General features: G+C 34.7%; 1 protein-coding gene across 3 annotated transcripts in view; it reads left to right on the plus strand.

Annotated features, from left to right (window-relative positions):
• ZNF280D (zinc finger protein 280D) overlaps positions 1–18,185 on the plus strand; it is a 97,971-nt gene extending 79,786 nt beyond the window's left edge. For all 3 annotated transcript variants that reach the window (XM_011940529.1, XM_011940530.1, XM_011940531.1), the window contains 3 exons: positions 5,034–5,079; positions 13,107–13,162; positions 16,244–18,185. In XM_011940529.1, the coding sequence (XP_011795919.1) occupies positions 5,034–5,079; positions 13,107–13,162; positions 16,244–16,868 (727 nt within the window). In that variant the 3' untranslated portion in view covers positions 16,869–18,185. The remainder of the gene's footprint in view (positions 1–5,033; positions 5,080–13,106; positions 13,163–16,243) is intronic.
• Positions 18,186–23,002: the final 4,817 nt, after the last annotated feature.

Raw genomic sequence — 23,002 nt, forward strand, 5'->3', positions numbered from 1 at the left:
GCGTTTTTAGGCCTCAGATTTTCTCATCTGCAAGATGGGGGCAGTTGAATTATATAATCTCTTAGGACTCAAGTCTGAACTGAATTGTCAACTGTTTGAAAAATAATAAATTGTATTAAAAATGGAGGAGTCATTCTCTGGATGTTGGTTTTGAAGTGATAAGAGAAGTGATGGTTGGTGGCCAGGTGTGGTAGCTCACACCTGTAATCCCAGCACTTTGGGAGGCCAAGACAGGTGGATCACTTGTGCTCAAGAGTTTGAGACCAGCCTGGGCAACATGGTGAAACCCCATCTCTACAAGAAAGTATAAAAAATTAGCCAAGTGTGACTGTAATCCCAGTTACTCAGGAGATGGAGATGAGAGGATCACTGGAACCTGGGATGTGGAGGTTACAGTGAGCCGTGATCGTACCACTGCACTCCAGCTTGGGCGACAGAGTGAGACCTTGTCTCAAAAAATAAACAAATAAATAGAAGTTGTGGTTGGAATTGTGTACAAGGATGAGATACACAAGAGGCAGGTCTGAGTGGTAAATATTTCCATATGAATGTTCTATAAGCACCAAAATTCCAGTATGTCCAAAATTGAATTTATTTTTCCCTCAAAGAATGCTTTCTCCCTCCTCTGAATTCCGTATCATGAATAATCTCTTACCATCCAGGGCAGGCATTTGAGGGGGTCATATTTGTTCTCCACATTTACCTTTATCCAGTGTATACTTACATTCTTTTGGTTTTAACTTGTTCTCATCTCCTTAAAGCAACCTTTTCTCCATTGACACTGTTACTGTTTTAACTGAGAAAGTCATTAACTGTCTCTTAACTGGACTCTCAGTTTGTCTTCTACCAATACAGACCTTTGTCCTTCTGATGCACAAATTTGGTCATACTTTCCTATTAGCATTAAAGTTCTTAGCATGAACACTTTAGCATGGCAATCAAGACCTTCCCTGAAGAGGCTTCATCTTTGACTACTTTGCTTTGTGCCTGACATTTCAATGATATGAGACCACCAGTTCTCATATTGTCATCTTGTCATCTGTCATCTTTGCTTTTTCATACTTTCTTTGCTTGTTTCGTACTTCTTTGCTTTTTCTCTGCCTTGGATCTCCTTACTCTGCTTTGCGAACTCCTGCTCTTTTTGCAAATCCAAGTTCACTGTAGTATCTTCACTGCTTCCTTGCCTCTTTCCCTTTCATAGTGGCTTAATTCTCTGAACAAAGATGTCTCTTCCAAAACTTCATAATGTAAACATTTGTTTCCTTTTGTTTTCTTGACAGTGAACTCCTTGAGAGGAGAGACAGTCTTTTTTAACTTTGGACTGGAACACTTAGTACAATACCGAAATATGTACAACCTGATAAATGTTTTGCTTAGGCATCCTTTCCAAATATAAATGTATTGATAATTCTCAGAACAAATGATCAGAAATGGTTGAGTAGATGTTTTACTGTTATTTCTTAGTCTGATGATTACTATATTAAACTTAGTCCCTGAATGTCTCAGTGAATAATCTTTTTATTTTATTTTGCTGCTTTTTGTTTGTTTGTTTTTTTGTTTTTGAGACAGGGTCTTGCTGTTTTGCTCAAGCCAGGGGGTTGGTGTGCAGTGTGCAGTCATGGCTCACTGCAGCCTCAAAGTCCTGGGCTCAAGCAATTCTCCTGCCTCAGCCTCCTGAGACTGAGATGGGACTCAGGTATGTACAACCACGCCTGGCTAATTTTTAATTTTTTTTTTTTGGTAGAGATGAGGTCTCACTATGTTGCCCAGGTTGGTCTCAAACTCCTGGTCTCAAGTGGTCCTCCCATTTTGGCCTCCCAAGGCATTGGGATTACAGGCATGTACCACCATGCCTGGGCTAAGTGGAAGGTCATGATTACTAGCTGACTTTACTACTGGTTGCTTTACAGCCTCTTTTCAACTTTTTTAGTATGCTTACAAATATTCTTAAAGATTACATTTCTAACATTAGCATTGAAATTTTTGACTTTTAAATGTCATCAGAAGGAAAGAATGTGGCCTAGCTGAAATGAATCTGAATATTTTCCCCCTTACAGTTCTTCCTCTCACCCCATGGTATGTTTATGGTGTGAATGAAACTTCAAAGGAACATACTACTATAAGTGAGCCAGAATGTTAAATTTTGTATGGATTGGCAGGGCGCAGTGGCTCATGTCTGTAATCCCAGCACTTTGGACAGCTGAGGCAGGCGGATCACCTGAGGTCAGGAGTTTGAGACCAGCCTGACCAATATGATGAAACCCTCTGTCTGCTAAAAATACAAAAATTAGCCAGGCATGGTGGCATGCTTCTGTAATCCCAGCTTCTTGGGAGGCTGAGACGGGAGAATTGCTTGAACGTGGGACGTGGAGGTTGCAGTGAGCCAAGATCATGCCATTGCATTCCAACCTGGGCAACAAGAACAAAACTCCGTCTCCAAAACAAAACAAAACAAAAATTTTGTATGGATTGGTCCTAAGACCTGCAGAAAAATGCAAATAGGGCCATTTTAGTCTTTAGAGGGAAAAACTTATCCTGTAGAAATATATCAGAAAGATCTATTTCAGCAGGCTTTCATAGAGGGGAAAAATTATTTACTTGCAATCTTGATCACTAATGGTGTTGAAATTGATCACCAGTCAGTCCTTCTGTTCTCTTTGCATTTAAATTTTAAATAGTGTTTGCTATAAATACTACACTATATTTTTCTGTTAAAAATTACTGTAACATTCACATGTGAAAAGTATAATTACCTAATGGTGGGTCATTAGCTCAGAACTTTGAGCTTAGCAAATTTCACTGTCTTCTACCAAAGTAATTGAACGTTTAAAATAATGACTATTTCAGCAGGTATCTTTAGTAAATAAGAATTACAGGTAAGACAATTTTTCTTTTCTAAAAGTATTAATGATGTGTTAGTAGTTATATTAAAATTTATTAATCTTAAAGTATACTTTTATAGTTCAAAATTTTAGTGTGCATTTTAGTGATGCATTTTATAATTTAAAATTTACTGTGTGTTTTTCTAAATATTTTTAAGATTTATTTTTCTAAAGGTGTTCACTAGTTATTACGATTCTCTTCCTTAAAGAGAGTACTAATAAGGTAAAAGGCACAAAACAAGATTGAAATCATAGGCCTCTTAATGCAAGTTATTTCAATAACTTACTGTGTTCTCACCTACCAGTTTCTTGCCAGTACAATAGAGTAATAAAAACCTTTGTCACCAACCCCCATCGCAGGGATAGCAAGAGGACTGTGTTTCCTCTGTTGAAATGCCAGCAATAATGAACATACTTAATGGGGCTCATTTTAATAGCTGCATACAATTAATTTATTATAATAGGCATATGCTAAAATGATTAGCATGATAATATTTCTTTTATAAGAATATAAAAGGTCTTACTTTGATAACATTTACAGTGATAAGCTGAGGGAGAAAAATCTTTCATGAAATATTTAAACTGTCTATGACCAATTTGTTTTTCAAACTGAATTTAAAATGACTAAATGCTTAGAAATAAAAATGAGTTGTAATATACACATTTATTTCAAAACTTCATTAATTTGCTTTTTCATACTTTTTGCTTTTTTAGACTAAAGTTTCACGTTTTCTTACTACTATATAACTAATTTTATTCTTAAAACTTATTTTCCTTTATACTTCCTTAAACCAGTGAAGTTATACTGTATACTTGATGTGATCTCATCTTTATAAGTATTGTGCACAATTAAATACTTGAGACAATTACAAAATCTTTAGTCCCAAAAATGATTGACATTTGTGTCTTTTGTCAATTTTTTGTGCAAGTTTTATTCATTTCAGTTGGCTTAACAAGTTGGTTGTAAATTATTGTAGTGCACTGCCAATATAGTGGTTTTACAAAGGACATAATCTATTTTAAGTAGCAGTTTTGCCTAATCAAAATATAGATAAGTAATTTCATATAGTTAATTATTAATATTTAGCAAAATATTAACATTTATAGCCCTAATTTTAAAAAATGTGCCCTCAAAGGATGGATAAAGAAGGAGGGTTTTGCCAAGTCTGTTTCATGGATTAGCCATAAGGGTAGCTTTTAGGATGGCTGACATTTCTATCCTATTAGATATCTTTTTTTTTGTCAATGAAATTTAAGATAATATAGTTGTTGCTTATGTTAAATATATTATTCCTTAGGTATAGCTATTAAGCCTTCATAAAATTATGTATCACTTAAGTCTTGATTAATGACATTTCACATCAGGTAGGTACCCTACTTACACAGATTAAAATTGAGTTTAATATATAATACCACAAATAATATTTAGTCATTTCTGTAGGTTCTAAAACAAAGATCCTTTGGATATGCTAGCTCCTAGATTAACTTGATTATTTTACAAGATTTTCTGGATGGCATATACCTTTGTTAATGTTTTAATAAGTTATAATTAATATTTTTTGAAATCAGTAAGTTTTAATGTTTGAGCAGTGCTTATGGAAGTTTTTAAGAGAATATATTCCTCAAAATTCTAATTATTTGTGTGATTTTACTGCCTCCGGAGTAAGTTAACTATAATATATATTTAAGTGGCATTATCATGTTGAATTTCACAATAGATAAAATATTTATCTTTTTTCACTTTTTAAGTCCTGTAATCATAAATACTGATGCATATTACTTACAAAACATATAACCTGCTTTTAATTTTTAAAGAGTAATTCTTGTTTTGAAACTGTTTTACTAATATGTATGTCTTTTATTTTAAATTGTACTTAGCAAAGAGAACATTTCTTAAGTGCCCTTGTTTTCAGAGAACAAGGAAATATATGTCTTTACTGATTTAGCACGTTTATCGAATCTACTATTTAGTCTCATACATTTAACTTTTACCTTAAGACATTTACAGAGGTCAATTTACTATTAAAGTATAAAATGTACATTAGTTTCGATCTACATTTTAATTATTTTAGGCTGGCAGAGAAAGAACTGTTTCATATTTTACCATCGTACGTATAAAATAAAATATTCAATACTTATCTTGTTTTCAAGATTAAAAAAAGAAGCTCCCACAAAGGAACAAGAACCTGTGTCTAAGGTAAAGTTTGTTTTACTTTATACCTTAAAGGTTTATACATTGAAAGTATTATTGGTATGATATAAAAATTTTTTTCAATTTCAGCATGCATACATCAACAATATTTGGGATGTTGTAAGGAAGAAAAAAATTGAGATTTAAAATTTTTCATTACATATAAAAATATCTAGCCCTAAGTAAAATTTTAAGGTATTCTTGTTTTGACAAAGACATCTTTTATGTCACTTGCCTGTTATTTAGTTCAACTAGTGAGTAATGGAGATAGATTTATGAATTAAAAATCCGCAAATCAATAAAACCTCAGTCATTTGGCACACTGGAAACATTAATCTTTCCAGGTTTAATTTTCTGGGATAATTTTTAACTGTCAAAAGGTTAAACTCATTTTTAAAATAGAAATATTTTGAATGTATGTTAAATATGTTTTAGCTATCTTGAACAAGTACTCTGAATGCAAAACTTGGAATTATCATATAAATGTTATTTACCGGACAGTCTAATAGATGAGTGTAGAAATAGTTTTGCTCAACTACTTGCTTTCTTGATGTCAGTTTATGTTGTTATTACTTAATGACTGCCTCTTTTTGAGTGTAATGAAGTGAGGTAGATTTGGCATTTATCTTTTGAATACTTTGTCTTGAGTGGTGCATAATATAAGTGAAATCCAGGCAGAAGTATCAGCCTTCTTCCAAACAGCTTTCTTTTGTACCATAGAAAGTTTTTTGTTTAAAAATTTTTTAACTACAAATTTCTTTAACAGATGCAGGGGTTTTTTTTAAATCTATTTCTTCTTGAGGGAGTTTTGGTAGTTTTGTTTGAGGAATTGGTTCGTTTTACCTAATATGTTGAACTCTATAATCTTATGTATTTGTATAATGAGAAAATTGCTTATAGTATCCCTTATTGTCTTTGTAATCTTTGGAATCTGCAGTGATATCCCCTCATTCCTGATATTGACAATTTGTGTGTTTTTTCTATTCTTACTGTTTATTTTACTTTTAAGCATGTTGTAAATACACAGAATGCAGTGTTACAGTTTTTACTTTAGACAGTTTTTTTTAGGGCAATTAAAAACTTTAAAATTAGTTTTATATTTACCTTTATTTTTACCATTTCCTGTGCTCTTCATTTCTTTATGTAGTCTTCATTTCTATTTATCACATTTACATTAAAAATTCTGGCCAGGGATGTAATGGAGCAAATGTTTCAGGTGTATACAGGGGTATACAAGCCAATGTTTGCCCCCAAAATAATTATGCCAAATTTGTCCCTTGTTTAACTCATCATAATTTAACAGGAAAAAATGCTATATTCTGTGAATTTAAATATGATCAACTTTTTTAGTATTGTACAAAGGACATGTATTTTAGGGGCAGGGGGATTCGGTGAGCACACGGGATATTCTTGTCTGGTCTAAAAACGACATTAAAATCACATATAGTTACCTTATGGACATCAAGATAAATGCAGTTGAGACACTTTGCACACAAAGATGATTATCAAATATTAAAAGATATAATATCAAATGACAAAATACATTATGCTGAAATTGAAAGCATATTGGTACAAATAGATTACAGATTGTTATGCAAAATGGATATTTTGAGCCAAGTGGAAGAAGCTAAGGCTTTACAGTCAGTAAACATGGCTACATAAAGCTACACACTTAATAAAAATCCCATCTCTTTGCTTACAATTGAGGGTAATTTTGAAAGCGTATTTGATGAACATAAAACTTGAGCAAGAGATAATGCATATTCTTCTCAAATTTGAAAATAAATTAAAAAAGTAAAATGAGAAGTGCATGAATCACTGGGTGAAGAGTATTGATAATTATGAGGGCAGTGCTTATTAAATAGAAATGAAGATTATAAATGCCCTAATTTCGTATTTTATATAGAGATATAAAAAATTCAGTGAAATGTTTTCAGATTTTGAATTTCTAAACTGTAGAAAAGTTCTTTTGTATAAATACATCTGATTTACAAAAACGAGCCACTAAGTTTGCACTTAAATATTCTGACAATTTAAATTCTATAGAAACTCTGTGAAATAATTTAAAGCAGCATTTGATATCAGCAATATGCAATCATGTTTGTGTTTGAGTCTTCTAAACCTTCTTAACACATTTTGCTTAGTGCAATCTTAAAGAGATTTGGAAATGGTATTCAAAAATTTTAAACAGTTCCAGCCACAGTGGAATCCCGCAAGTGAAGCTTACTGTAAACTGAGGTTAATATAACATTTTTTTATGATTGTCACTTGTTCAAGAGAAATTGTTGTACATAACAGTTTGCTCATTTGAAAACAAAATAAGAAAAGAGTTAGATTTGAAAATGTACTATTGATGCATTTGCTTCCATTAGCCAGGAGAATAAAATAATACTGTTTTTGGCATAAATAAAAATTTTAAATTTAAGCTAATGTGAGTTTAATTCTCCCACTTTTAAATTTTTCTATATTTTTCTGACTAACATTCTAGAAAACAATTTTTTTAAGTACACAAAAACAGGCTGGGCACAATGGCACACACATGTAATCCCATCACTTTGGAGACAGGTGGGAGGATTGCTTAAGTCTAGGAGTTAGAGACCAGCCTGGGAAACAAAGTGAGACCCTGTTGCTAAAAACAAAAAACAAAACAAAAACACACCACACACAAAGCAAAACTTATAGGGGCATTCATTTTTTCTTTTGCCTCAGGCTCCAATATGGCTTGGTATAGCACTGATTGCAAAATAGTTACATCAAAATTTTTGAGACTGTTATGCTGAGCCAGAAAGTACCCCATGATTTCTTTTCCTTTTCTATACCTTATTTTATTTTTCTGGAGTTAAAAATATATATCTCTTTTACTCGTTTGTTTAGTTTTCTGTGTACCTAATGCTGTATTTTTTTCTAATGTTGCAATCTCTCTCTCTAATATTTGGAAATAGTTTTTCCAGTATTCACACACATAAAAAAAAATTGTTGGGGGGTGAAGGGGTCTGAAGATCTCCTCCCAGACTCCCCACCTCAACTTAAACTATTTACTCTCTAAGCCTGTGCTTAGTTTTGTTATGTCAAGATTATCCTTTGCCACTCTATTGTGTTGGATGTCCTGTTTGCTGAACCACGAATTATTCCTCATTTCTTGGCTTACTCATCATTTTAATGAATTGTGTCCTTTACTAGCTTCCTCAGAAGGTGTGCATCTTTTTTTCAGTCCAAAAATATCTAAAAATATATTTATATGAATGATAGTTTGGCTGAAGTACATAAAAACAATTCCCACGCAGTTTTTAAAATGTTGTTTTTACTATCTTCTTATGTCCAGTATTTTTATTAAGTCTAATGCATGTCTTGCTCCAGTTTCTTGGTGTTTAGGTTACTTTTTTTCTTTTTGGAAACTTCAGTGATTATCTCTGTCACTGCTGTTTTGAAATTGCATGCTATGTTCACCCATCCTTTTTTCATTCATTACATTAGGCATCTGACAAACCTTTGGAGTTTGGAGATTTCTGTTTGGGAGAAGTTTTCTTGTTTTATTTCTTTGGTAAATGCTCACTTTTATTTTCTATGTTCTCTTTTTTTTTTTTTTAAGAAATTCCTATTATTCTGATATTGAGCCTCTTGCATCAACTCCTTTTTTTTTTTTTAACTCCTTTAATTATATGTTATTTTCTTTATGGCCTTTCATCTTTTTGTTTTCTTGTTTGAATCTTATAAAATAATTTTCTAAGCTTAATTACTTATCTTAGTTGCCATATTTGTAATTTTGAAGAGCTCTGCAATTTTTTATTTGTTCTTTAGTTCTCTTTTTTACAGTTTTGTTATTATTTAATGGATATAATAACATATACCTCTTTGGGGATATTAAATATTTTATATACACTTTTTTCTTTTGTTCCCAGCAATATATCTGATGTCTCCAAGCCCCTTTGTTTATTCCTTTTTATTTTGATGTTTTTCATGTTAAGGTATATGTTTTGTTATGTGGTGATCCTTGCCCTCTCCTACATAATTAAAGAATGAGGCTAAAATAATCATTGAAAACCATAAGTGTTTGAATGGGGACAGGGCTGTCTTGCATAGCCATTCAGGTTGAAGACTGCAGAACTCCTGCAGATATTATTTACGTATATCCTTTGTAGTCTCAAAAATTACTAATGTTTACCATATTAGAAATTGAAATAATAGTATTTTAAAACTATTGTCAAAAATAAAAATAATAAATATATGTCAACATACATAGTATTTTTTCTGAAAAATAACTATTTTCCACAACAACAGAAATTTAGTGAGAAAGAATGGCTTTATTTTACACTTTTGCATGTTTCTTTAATGTCAAGCTTTGTACAAAAAAATTGCATTCTCATGTTTCTGAATCCAATCTGTTGTGATACATTCTTTTGGTTGAAATGTATGAGGAATACCCGGCCTCACCCAGTACTTTAATAATATTTTCCAATAATTGAGATTATTTTCCTTTGATACTATACCAAAAGTAGACAAGTGGAAGTTTTCTTGCTTGTTACACTGTGGAATCTAACTCCGTATCACTGACCTTTTTTACTTTGTTACATCAAAATCTGTTTGTCTGTTTTACAATTTGAATGGATCTTTTATCCATGCCTAATTTTGTAATATAATGCATTGGTCATTTGGAACATATTGGCTCACTAAGTGCCCTAGATCTTCCAAATGTTGAAATATTTCATTATATAATATCAAGCACTCACAGTAAATATTGGCATTAATCTAATCAGTGGTAGGTAGGAGTTTTTGCTTGATTTTGTTACTGGAAACGAATGCTGTCAGTTGTTTTCCTTGATGCGACAGGCTCACTTGTTGATTTTTCAAAAAGAAAAAGTCCACTGAAACTCAAGTCTAAATATTCATAATTTGACAGTCACTCTTTAAAATAAAAATGGTGTTCTATGAAAAAAAGTGGGTAAGTACAACTCACGACAATCACAGACCCAAATATTTTCAGTAGGCAACAGTTGTATCTTATGTGTACTTTGCATTTTGTCACACAAAATATTAAGAACATATGAGCTCAAAGATTGAGATTTAGTAAAATTATTACTTTTTAAAATTTGTGTCGGTGTGGTGTGAAGAATACTATGTGTATGGTGGTGAAGAATGCAATGACTACTAGTACAGGTTGGGTTTGGTGCTCCTGTCTTGATTTGTATTAATTTGCCACCATTTTTACACACCACTGTTTTTATGTCAAAGTTGTGACTTCACATGCCTCCTGAAAGTGGCTTGGAATCCCCAGGTGTCCATATATCATACTTTGGGAATGGATGATATGAATTACAGTATGTTGCCTTCTGGATTTGTGCTCTGTACAGTGTGCACAATCTGCATGAGAATTACGTAGACTTCAGTGTGGGAAAATTAGGTGCTGAGCTGACTGATTCTTTGTTGAGGAGGATGGTCTCAAAATCATTATGGAGACGCCAGCTGTGGTGGCTCATACCTGTAATCCCAACACTTTGGGTAGCTGATGCAGGAGGATCCCTTGAGGCTAGGAGTTTGAGACTAGCCTGGGCAACACTGGAGACTTCATCTCTATTTAAAAAAATTTTTTTGGCCGGGCGCGGTGGCTCAAGCCTGTAATCCCAGCACTTTGGGAGGCCGAGACGGGCAGATCACGAGGTCAGGAGATCGAGACCATCCTGGCTAACACAGTGAAACCCCGTCTCTACTAAAAAATACAAAAAACGAGCCGGGCGAGGTGGCGGGCGCCTGTAGTCCCAGCTACTCGGGAGGCTGAGGCAGGAGAATGGCGTGAACCTGGGAGGCGGAGCTTGCAGTGAGCTGAGATCCGGCCACTGCACTCCAGCCCGGGCGACAGAGCGAGACTCCGTCTCAAAAAAAAAAAAAAGAAAAGAAAAAAAAAATTTTTTTTAACTAACCAGTCATAGTGAGCACATACTGTGTAGTCCTAGCTACTCAGGAGACTGAGGTGGGAGGATTGCTTGAACTCAGGAGTTTGAGGTTGCAGTTGAGCTATGATCATGCCACTACATTCCAGCCTTGGTGATAGAGTGAGACCCTGTCTCTTAAAAAAAAAAAAAAAATCATTCTGGAAAATTTTTTCTTTGGGATTGATCATTTTCTCCAGAGAGAAATCTAGCTTCTAGCTGAGGGTGCTAGGTTGGGGAGTGAGTTCCCTGGCTGTTGGCATTCTGGAAGCCAGGCAGGGAGAGGGATTGTTAAGTATGTGGACTTCTACGAAATCTTTGTGTTTTCTCAGTATCTCATGCCTGCCTTTTGCTGTTCCTGGTGTTCATAAGTCTAGACTATCTCCAGTTCAGAAAGTTAACTTTTAGGCCTGGCACGGTGGCTGACTCCTGTAATCCCAGCACTTTAGGAGGCCAAGGTGGGCGGATCATTTGAGGTCAGGAGTTCACAACCAGCCTGACCAACATGGTGAAACCCCATCTCTACTAAAAATAAAAAAATTAGCTGGGCATGGTGGAATATGCCTGTAATCCCAGCACTTTGGGAGGCTGAGGTGGGTGGATCACCTGAGGTCAGGAGTTGGGGACCAGTCTGGCCAACATGGTGAAACTCCATGCCTACTAAAAATACAAAAATTAGCCAGGCATGGTGGTGGGTGCCTGTAATCCCAGCTACTGGAGGGGCTGAGACAGGAGAATCGCTTGAACTTTGGAGGTGGAGGTTGCAGTGAGCTAAGATCGCACCATTGCACACCAGCCTGGGTGGCAAGCAAGACTCTGTCCAAAAAAAAAAAAAAAAAAAGGGAAGGAAGGAAGTTAAGAAGGATGCTAACTTTTAGCCTGTTTGGTAAGGGAAGGTATAGGTACCTGTTGTGTAAGCTTCGGGGAAGGAGCATTTATATTTCCCAGCAATGCTTCGTTTTTACTTTTTGTGTACTAAATAGTATACTGACCACCTGCAAATACCAGATATTTTTGGTTCTCTGGGCAAATTGATTCTCTTCTCCTTGCACTCCTCCACTGCAGACATTCATTGTAACTTCCTCCATACTGCTAAATCAGTACCCACTCTTCCAGTGACTTTCCTATTTCTAAAAAGTTGGTGAAATCTGTTTAGCAGTTAGTATACTTTGATGTTTCCTTCATCTTTATGAGTAAAAATATTTTATTTCTTTGCCCTCATTTTAGCAGGGTTTTGAGAGGGTGAGTAGATGAGTGTGTGTGGTAAATACACCATTATCAATTTTATAGGCTTGAGTTGATCTACCATAGTGGTTAAGAGGTAGATGTAGATTTGAATCTTTACTACTTATTGTGGTATTGCCTTGGTTCTTTACCAGTTATTGTGGTATTGCGTTGGGTTCCCACTCAGTCTTATTTCTCATGTATAAAAATAATGTTTATAAAATCTAATATGTAGATTAAATGAGATAGTGAATGTAAAGTTCTTAATACACTGCTTCATGCATCATATGTACTGCATAGCTGGTAATTGTTACAAGCTGTTAGGTTGGCCTATGGCTTACTGAGGTTTTACTCTTCTTTCTTCCCTGTAAAACATTTGAAATTAATAGAATATTTCTTCCTTAGTGGACTGTTTCATATTTTTGGTTTGACAGTGGAAGGGTTACCGTGACTCACTATGAAATCATAAATTCAAAAATGTTTTATCTAAATCTCTGTGCTTAATATATTTATATAAAATACTATGGAGGCATCTTGTTATTCAAATTCAAGTTGTGTTTTACTAGAATTGTAATTATGACCCACATTTGAAATAGAGGTTAAGAAAAGCAGATATTGACATGGGTGGGTAACTGCTTTTTTACCTTGAATCAGAAACTTTTGGTACACTGAAACTTTTATAAGTTTAAAAACATTTTTAAAACCGCATATAATTATGATAATTATTCTAATTATATTTTATATTTAATAAATTATTTTTCTATTTCTGTGTTATGTTAAGTTACACACTTAAGTTTCTTTTATCCAGAAAGTTTAGCATAATAAAAATAGTTTTCTTTAAGATTAACTGTGAATATAAAAGAAAAGTATTATTAATTATTTCAGGAAATTGCAAGACCTAACATGGCTGAAAGAGAAACAGAAACATCAAATTCTGAAAGGTAAATATAAGGAAAAAATAAGTTTCTTAAAATTCAAGTATATGAAATAACACTTGAGCTGCATTATTTCACAGTTAACTGGCAAAGGACTATTTAAATTTTTGTATATAGTGCTATTTTCTATAATGGCTCTTAATTAAAATAAAACTTAAAAACTTTAATCCAACAAAAATATTCTCTATATCCTTCATTTTAAAATCTTTTAAACATATAGAGTATATTTTATGTTGTTAAATTTTTGAAAAACTACTTACTAGCAAGTAAAATATTGGCAGATTTTCTTTGCCCCTATTAAATGAAAACATTTACAAGATGCTACCTGTGACTGGACAGAAACAGTTATTGCAAATAGATAATCTTAAGATTTTTTAAAGTATTTTCAAAAAACTATAAGACTACTTATGTGGTAGGATTTCAATAGTTTCAAAATTCAGGGATTGGCTTTTAAAATTTTCATACTTTGGTAGAATGTTAAAGAACACAAGATGTTTCACAGTCTTTTAGCAGAAGAGAATCTGAACATTCCAATTAGAACTTTATTCCAAAGAAGGGTAATTTTATTTTGTCTTTTAAGTAATTTCACCCATTTATATCTGTATGCTATATATTTACAGTAGGTTGCCTGTTAGTCTGTTGAGATTAATCTTTTGTCCCTAAAAGCAAATTATTGATTAAGTTCCTATGGAGATGTTTCTTATATTTCATTAGTAAAGTTATCTCGCCCTTTCCTCACCTGGCATTTTTTGTAATTTCTCAGGGGTATGTTAACAAAAAATCAACTAAAGAGTTAGAAAATGCGGACTAGTCATCTCTGTATTATTTAACGTTTTCTGTAAATTGTAGTTAGTCCATTATGATCTGAACAAAAATAAGAATTAAACAAATTTGAAATGAGGAAAAAAATAATTTTTCTATATGTAGTTAGCCAGTTAAGATCCAAAAAATGAGTTAAGAATGATTGAAATTAATGAGAATACCAATTAAAGTAGCCTGGTGTAAAAATCAGAATCTTTCTAATCTACCACTAACATATGATTACAAAATATAGTGGACAAACTTGCCCAATCATAATGTAACAAAAATGATACAACTGATTGATCACAGCCAGTTGCAGAGTTCTTTGTTCTTTTTCCACTCCTACTGCTTCACTTGACTAGCCTTAAAAATATCTATATCTATATATAGAGAGAGAAATGGGGAGGATCCAAATCAAGAAAAGCAAAATTTTACCATGATAAAAAATAATATATTAACTGCATGATAGACTATTTTACAAATTAAATTATGAATTTAATAAACATTTATGGGATTTGTTTTGGAAACTGACAAACTTAAAAAGAGATTTATATGTTTCTACTTAGTAATACCATAATGTATTTAATCATTCCTTTTTTGTTGGATAAGATATTAGGTTTTTGGCTGGGCACCGTGGCTCATGCCTGTAATCCCAGCACTTTGGGAGGCCGAGGCAGGTGGATCACGAGGTCAGGAGTTCGAGACCAGCCTGATCAACATGGTGAAACCCCATCTCTACTAAAAATACAAAAATTAGCCGGGCTTGGTGGCATGCGCCTGTAATCCTAGCTACTTGGGAGACTGAGGCAGGAGAATCAGTTGAACCCAGGAGGCAGAGGTTGCAGTGAGCCGAGATCATGCCACTGCACTCCACCCTGGGCGACACAGTGAGACTCTGTCTCAAAAAAAAAAAAAATAGATTTTTAATATTCACTGTTTTAAACATTGTTTTAATGAGCTTCCTTGATAAATATCTTTTACATTTTTAAAGTATGAAATTTATGGGGAAGAGTTGTAGAATATAGGTGATTTGTTTAGTTCTAAAGTATATTGTTAATCAGTAATTGTTAAAACTGGGTGCTGTTGATTTAAGAATAGTCTAAAGACAAATCAGTAGAACAAAACAAATAGCAGAGAAATAGCCTTATATAAATAACAATTTAGTAAATAATAAATTGCCTTTTGGAAATGTTGCTAGGATATTTGTGCAATTCATTGGGAATACGTCTAAATGTCAGCTTGATTAAATGTTAGAAATAAGGTATATGTAATCATTAAATTTATTTTTGTAAAGTAAGCATCCTTAGATCTAGATAATGGATTGGTGGTCTTCTTAGAAATCTTGTTTTTCGTATTTTATGATTCACTAGATAGTTTCTGTTAACACATCAGGGCCAGAAGAAACACACAGAAGCACACACATATAAATATATATGTGTACAAACATGTTCACACACTTAGATGTGTATGTATGTTATATATTTACATACAGTTTTTCAGGCATGTGTTTATGTTTTTAAAATTAGGCTATTAAAAATTAGAGAAATATGTTTGAATGATTATCTGATTTTATGCATGGAAAAACATCCTAAACATAAGAGGCTATTTAAATCATAAAGGAGGCTGGACATGGTGGCTCATACCTGTAATGCCAGCACTTTGGGAGCCAAGGCAAGAGGATTGCTTGAGCCTAGGAGACCAGCCTGGGTAACATGGCAAGACCTTGTCTCTTTGAAAAATAAAAAAATTAGCTGGGCTTGGTGGTGTGCGCCTATATTCCTAGCTACTTGGGAGCCTGAGGTGGGAGGATCGCTTGAGTCCAGGAGGTCAAAGCTGCAGTGAGACATTTGCACCACTGTGTTCCAGTCTGGGTGACAGAACAAGACCCTGTCTCAAAAAAAAAAAGAAAAAAACATACAAAAATATAGATTTTTTCCAAGTGTATTTTTTTATTTTAGGTACTTTTGCAAGTTAATAAAAATACTTAAATTTAAACTAGAAACAGGCAAGAGATATGAACAGATGAAAATAATGACAGCCAGGACTAGGACTAGTTGATAGACATATTTTAGTGTGTGACTCCAGAGTTTCTCAGAATCTTGCCTAAGAAAATGGCCTCCTGCTAAATTATACTGGCATAGCAAGGATGGGGAACTTGGACTTGTTTTCCTTTTTGATAGGCAAATGTACCTTGACTTTTTATTTTTTAGAGCATGTCTTTATTTTGATAGTGTTCAAAAACATTGCTTTATGAAGAAATACTTAATAAATTACTTTATTTTTCAGTAAACAGGATAAAGCTGCTTCTTCAGAAGAAAAAAATGGATGTAATGCAAATTCTTTTGAAGGCTCATCAACAACAAAAAGTGAAGAAAGCCTAACAGTTTCAGATAAGGAAAATGAAACCTGTCTTGCAGACCAGGAAACTGGCTCAAAAAACATCTTCAGTTGTGATTCAAATATTGGTGCAGATAAAGTGGAAAAGAAAAAACAAATACAACATGTTTGTCAGGAAATGGAGTTGAAGATGCGCCAAAGTTCAGAAAACATAATCTTATCTTCTCAGATTAAAGATCACAACTCCAGAGAAGCCAGATTTTCTTCAAAGAATATTAAGGATTTGCGGTTAACATCAGATAATGTTAGCATTGATCAGTTTTTGAGAAAAAGAGATGAACCTGAATCTGTTAGTTCTGATGTTAGTGAGCAAGGCAGTATTCATTTGGAACCTCTGACTCCATCAGAGGTACTTGAGTATGAAGCCACAGAGATTCTTCAGAAAGGTAGTGGTGATCCTTCAGCCAAGACTGATGAAGTAGTGTCTGATCAAACAGATGACATTCCTGGAGGAAATAACCCCAGCACAACAGAGGCAACAGTAGACCTGGCAGATGAAAAAGAAAGAAGTTGAAATTAGTCATTTTAAGTTTCAGTGTACCAACGATAAGGGCATTTGGAACAGTGCTATCAGGTGAGCTCAGTGGTGCTTTTGTAGGTTCAGAAATGGAAATATGTAAGGGAGGTCACACATACACTTTACCTGTATGTTCAACCTATGTTATCAAATCAATTCGCCAATAATAGCATGATTAGTAGGGATTCCCAAGAAGTTATTAAAAACATGAACAAGATTTTAATGATAGTTACAATTGCAGTGGAAAGGTCTCGTTTGATGGTTTTCAAGGAAATGGGATTTGGTTGCTGACATGAATTAATGATATTAGTTATATTTATAAAGCCTTTCAAACTTCCATCAGTCCTAAGCTAAAAATCGTTATTACCTATATATCCTTTTCAGTGAACTGAGAGGAAGAGATTTGGAAACCATGTACTTTTTGGGAGTAACTGATTTAAAATAATGGCTGATTGGCATTGTTAATGAAGGCTTTATTTTTTAGGATGATGCTGGTAAATGGAGCATGCTTAGAGTACTAAATTGACCTAATGAGAATTTGGATGAACATAAACTTAATTTTGGATTTAATATAACATTCCAGTCTGTCAGACGCATGTAAACAGAATATTTGAATCTTTGTACCTCCATACAAGTGTTAGCCTGCTAGGCTGTAAGCTTACCTTAATTAAACTTTCAGTGAAAGTGGAATTATTAAGATATAAATTTATATTTGTGCTTTTTGTCAGTGTGTAAGCTGTGTAGAAATTCTTTGATGTATTAGTTGTATTAATGTAAAGTAGACACCCATTGTTGAAACTCCTGTAGCTATTATGCTTTTAATATTGTTTTAATGATCTTCTTTAGAAATAGGCCCATAAAAATGGTCTGGAAGCCAAACCAAAGTATGGTATAATGTAGATATTGTAAAATAGTAAACTGAAAACATATCCTGGCATGTATTCAGCCATGTTTAAGTGACTTTTCTGTAATTGTAAAATAAAAACTTCAAATGGGACCTAAAACAGTGATGTAAAAAACTGGCTTTGGAGATTTAGCCTAATTTATCTATAAGATGGCTGCTACATTGATTTCTCAGTTTTTTTATCATCTAGAATATAATAGATATAGAAATAATAATATGAAGAACAGTAGTTTGCTTTGAAGTACTAATAAACTTTTATTTAAAATGCTTCATTTTTACTTCTTAAAATGTGCTTTGGATTCTTAAATTTTGTTTCACTGAATGTTCAATGTTTTAAATGGCGATTAAAACTCTGCTGTATATAGTAGTTTTTGACTAAATATTTGCAATAAAAATCTGTCCCCAAATAATTCTATTTTTCCAATCACTGCTTGATTCAGATTACCTTTGGTGCCTTTAGAAATTATATACTTGTTCAAGAAATTTAATATCGGTGTTAGCGGTGAGGATTCCATTCTATGTTCTTTAACTGCTGATACATTATTTTAAATTAGGACTTAAAGTACAGGGGACAATATTGCTAATATTTATGAGAATAGATTTGCTTTATAAATACTTTTACTTCCAGATAAATAGAATTTAATATTATACTTTTTTATCTGCTCAACAATTTAAAGAGGCTAAACAGGCAAAATATATTATGAATTATTTTGAGTATTTTGAGGAGGAGAGCTAATATTTTTATCTTTCCTGCTCCCAAGAAAAGATAGGGAGAGAGGGAGCCATTAGCTGTCATCCTTCACCGTGTTAAAATGTAATTCTGTATCATGGAAGATTTTTGGAAAATATGAATCTTAGAAGAGCCGAGTGCAGGGAAAAGGCCTGTCTCTATAAGGACCACTTTGTGAGTCTCATTCAGTGTGTTGCCACATTATCACATTATACTACAAAACTCTAGAGCACTATGCCAAAATAAGCCTCTAAGTGCTCAAAATAAGTCCATAATCCCTTTAGAGCTTTGCTACTCCGGCCCCCATCTACCTTTCGAGTAGTGGTATTCAAAGTAGTAGGTCAATGAACTGTTTGTACCTATATACTATGAGAAAAGGAACCTATACTAGACTGTAAATGCTTCATTGAGAAAGCCTGGCAATGAAAAAAAAAAAAATAGTTGAATTAAGAATTGTGCTCGGAACCATAGCTGGTTTACATTCTCTCTCAATCTCCTTATCTCCAATCAGAAACAACCAATATTGGAGAAACAAATATCTCCAATCAGAAACAACTAAAGCACTGCTACAAACCTTTGGTAGCAGTGCTTTAGAGCAGTGATTGGGAAACTTCCTTTGCAGGGCCAGACAGTAAATAATTGTGGGCCATGTAGTACAATTATCCAACTCTGCCTTGTATCATGAAAGCCAGTGTAGATGATATGTAAATTATGAAACTGTTTGTGTTCCAGTAAAACTTTATTTACAAAAATAGGATATTGACTGGATTTGGCCCATGGACTATAGTTTGCCTACCCCTGCTTTGTAGTGCTTAAACTCCTTTGATAGAAATGTGAAAGCCAGTGATGCACTTTAGTGACTGTTTGCCTAAGAACCATCAAGATGCCTTAGTATGTTATAGTTCCCTGTTAAAACAATAGGATTATGCTGGATTATAAGTGCAGTTTAATAATATCAAGAAGCTTTATTTCATAGGATGCACTGTTAATTTATATTGAAAATCTGAATACCATATTCACATATGCACTTGTTGTTACTACAAGACTACTCTTTGTACTATAATGAAATAGGAAGTTTGTGTGCGCTAGAAGAGGATTGTGTTTTATTTTTACTAGAGTATTATAACACTAGGACTTGTTTACTCAGCTAAGAAGCGAAACACTTGATTTACCTATTTGTAAACTTAAGAGGAAAAACAATTATCTTTTAAGTACAGTTATGTGCCACATAATGACGTACCCCATGGATGATGGTGGTCCAACAAGATTATAATGAAGCTGAAAAAATACTCTTGCCTGGTGACATCTTGATGATGCTGACCCCACATAGGCCTAGGCTAATGTGTGTGTGTGTCTTAGTTTTTAACAAAAAAGTTTAAAAAGTAAAAACAACAACAAAAAAATGTTTAATAGTAAAAAAAAGTTATAGAATAGGATATAAAGAAAGAGTTTTTGTAGAGCTGTAAAATGTTTGTGTTGTTAGCAAAACATTAATACAAAAGAGTCAAGTAAAAGGCCAGGCACAGTGGCTCATGCCTGTGGTCCTAGCACTTTGGGAGGCCGAGATGGGCAGATCGCTTAAGCCCAGGAGTTTGAGACTAGCCAGGAAAACATGGTGAAACTGCGCCTCTGCAAAAAAATAAATAATAAAAAAATTAGTCTTTGGGAGGCTGAGACGGGTGGATCACGAGGTCAGGAGATCGAGACCGACCTGGCTAACATGGTGAAACCCCGTCTCTACTAAAAATACAAAACATTAGCCGGGTATGGTGGTGGGCGCCTGTAGTCCCAGCTACTCGGGAGGCTGAGGCAGGAGAATGGCGTGAACCCGGGAGGCGGAGCTTGCAGTGAGCTGAGATCGCACCACTGCACTCCAGCCTGGGTGACAGAGCAAGACTCCGTCTCAAAAAAAATAAAATAAAATTAGTTAGGCATGGTAGCAGTTGCCTGTAGTCCCAGCTACCCAAGAGGCTGAGGTGGGAGGATCACTTGAGCCTAGGAGTTCAAGGCTACAGTGAGCTGTAATCGAGCCACTGTACTCCAGCCTGAAGGACAGAGCAAGACCCTGTGTCAGGAGTCAAGTAAAAAAATTTTAAATATATAAAGTAAAAAAGTTATTGTATGCTAGGGTTTGTTATTGAAGAAACATTTTTAAATTTAGCCCAAGTGTACAGTATTTGATAAAGTCTACAGTAGTGTACAGTAATGTCCTAGGCCTTCACAGTCACCGTTCACTGACTCATCCAGAGCAACTTCCAGACCTGCAAGCTCCATTGATAGTAAGTACTCATAGGCGTACAATTTTTTATCTTTATACTATATTTTTACTGTACATTTTCTATGTTTTAGATACACAAACACCATCGTGTTACACTTGCTTACGGTATTTAGTACAGTAACATGCTGCCCAGGTTTGCAAGCTAGGAGCAATAGACTATGCCATATAGCCTAGGTGTATAGTAGGCAGTACCATCTAGGTTTGTGTAAGACCACTCCATGATGTTTGCACAACGCTGAAACCGCCTAACAATGCACTTCTCAGATGCATAACTATTTTTTTGACTGAGGCATATCTGCAGATCAATGTAGACAAAATGAATAAATAGATTTTTGAAAGCCATGACAATATTTAATTTTCAACTTAAAAGCTTCAAATTAAAATACACACTCAGATCATTTGTGAGGAACTAAACACATCTGTAGCAACAACTGTAACATCTTTAAGAAATGAGATATGTTGGGTGAAATTACTTTTTATAGTTAGCTCTAGCGAACTTTTAATTGCTTGTTAAAAGTCCTGTAAAATTGCCTTCATTTTTAACAAATATTTTCCACATAATTTGGACTTCATTGATGGCACAGTGTGCCATTATTATGAAGATTGTTGGGCCACACTTTAAGGGAAGCTGTAGCTGCAGAAGTTAATGACTTGAAAGACAGTTGATCACAGAAGTTACCTTGGATTTTGGTTTCTGGAAAATGTCCCAGGTACATCTAGGATCATTAGACTTAACCAAAAACAGAATAGAAAAATTGACTGTATTGCTGATCCGCTCCAACACCTTTTTAAAAATGACTTTTCTCCCCTGAATATTAAAGTAAGGCATGCTGTTTGTGGAGATTTGGAGAAGTATAAAGTATGATTTTAAACTTTTTTTTTCAGATGGAGTTTTTGCTCTTGTTGTCCAGGCTGGAGTGCAGTGGCGCGATCTCGGCTCACCGCAACCTCCGCCTCCCGAGTTCAAGCAATTCTCCTGCCTCAGCCTCCCGAGTAGCTGGGATTACAGGCATGTGCCACCACGCCCGGCTAATTTTGTAGTTTTAGTAGAGACGGGTTTTCTCTGTTAGTCAAGCTGGTCTCGAAGTCCTGACCTCCGGTGATCCACCTGCGTCAGCTTCCAAAGTGCTGGGATTACAGGCGTGAGCCACTGTGCTAGATGGGTTTTAAACTTTTAAAGTATTTCATCTTTATCCGGTACCTTAAAGACATTTTTTTTTTTCTTGAGATGGAGTCTTGCTCTGTTGCCCAGGCTGGGGTGTTAGTGGTGCAATCTCAGCTCACTACAACTTCTGCCCCTCAGGTTCAAGCAATTCTCGTGTCTCAGCCTCCCAAGTAGCTGGGATTACAAGTGCCTGCCACCACACCCAGCTAATTTTTCTGTTTTTGGTAGAGATGGGGGTTTCACCATGTTGGCCAGGCTAGTTTTGAATTCCTGATCTCAAGTGATCCACCTGCCTCGGCCTCCCCAAGTGCTGGGATTACAGGCATGAGCCACCATGCCTGGCCTCCACTTCCTTGAAAACATTTTAATTCTCTGTGTTAGGGGTTAGCAGACTATGGCCCACAGTTGACTACCTATTTTTATAATCAAAATATTAGAACAGCCATACTATTTAATTGCATATTGTCTGTTGTTACTTTTGCACTACAACAGCACAGTTATATGAGACAGAGACCATAGGGCTCACAAGCCTAAGTTATGTACAATCTGGCCCTTTAAGGAAAAGTTTGCCAGCCTTAACTTTATATTTTCATATAGTCCATATCATACTTTTATAACCATTCTTTAATTTTCGTTATTGTAAACATTACAGTGGAACTTAGTTTATAAATTTGGTCCACATTTCTTACTATTACTTGTTCTAGAATTACAAGTTTGCAATTTTTTGAAGATTATTCAGTTTTTAAATTAAGAGACTCTCTGTGTTGCCCAGGCTAGAATTCAGTGGCATGATCTCAGCTCACTGCAACTTCCACCTCCCGGGTTCTAGCAATTCTCCTGCCTCAGCCTCCTGAGTAGCTGGGACTACAGGCGCAAGCTGCCAGGACTTGCTAATTTTTTGTATCTTAGTAGAGACGGGGTTTCACTGTGTTGCCCAGGCTGGTCTCTGAACTCCTGAGCTCTGGCAGTCCACCCGCCTTGGCCTCCCAAAGTGCTCGGATTACAGGCGTGAGCCACCATGCCCGGCCTTTTTTTTTTTTTTTTTTTTTTTTTT

This window comes from Colobus angolensis, unplaced genomic scaffold (genome assembly GCF_000951035.1).
Source record: "Colobus angolensis palliatus isolate OR3802 unplaced genomic scaffold, Cang.pa_1.0 Scaffold19, whole genome shotgun sequence".
Lineage (NCBI taxonomy): Eukaryota > Metazoa > Chordata > Mammalia > Primates > Cercopithecidae > Colobus > Colobus angolensis.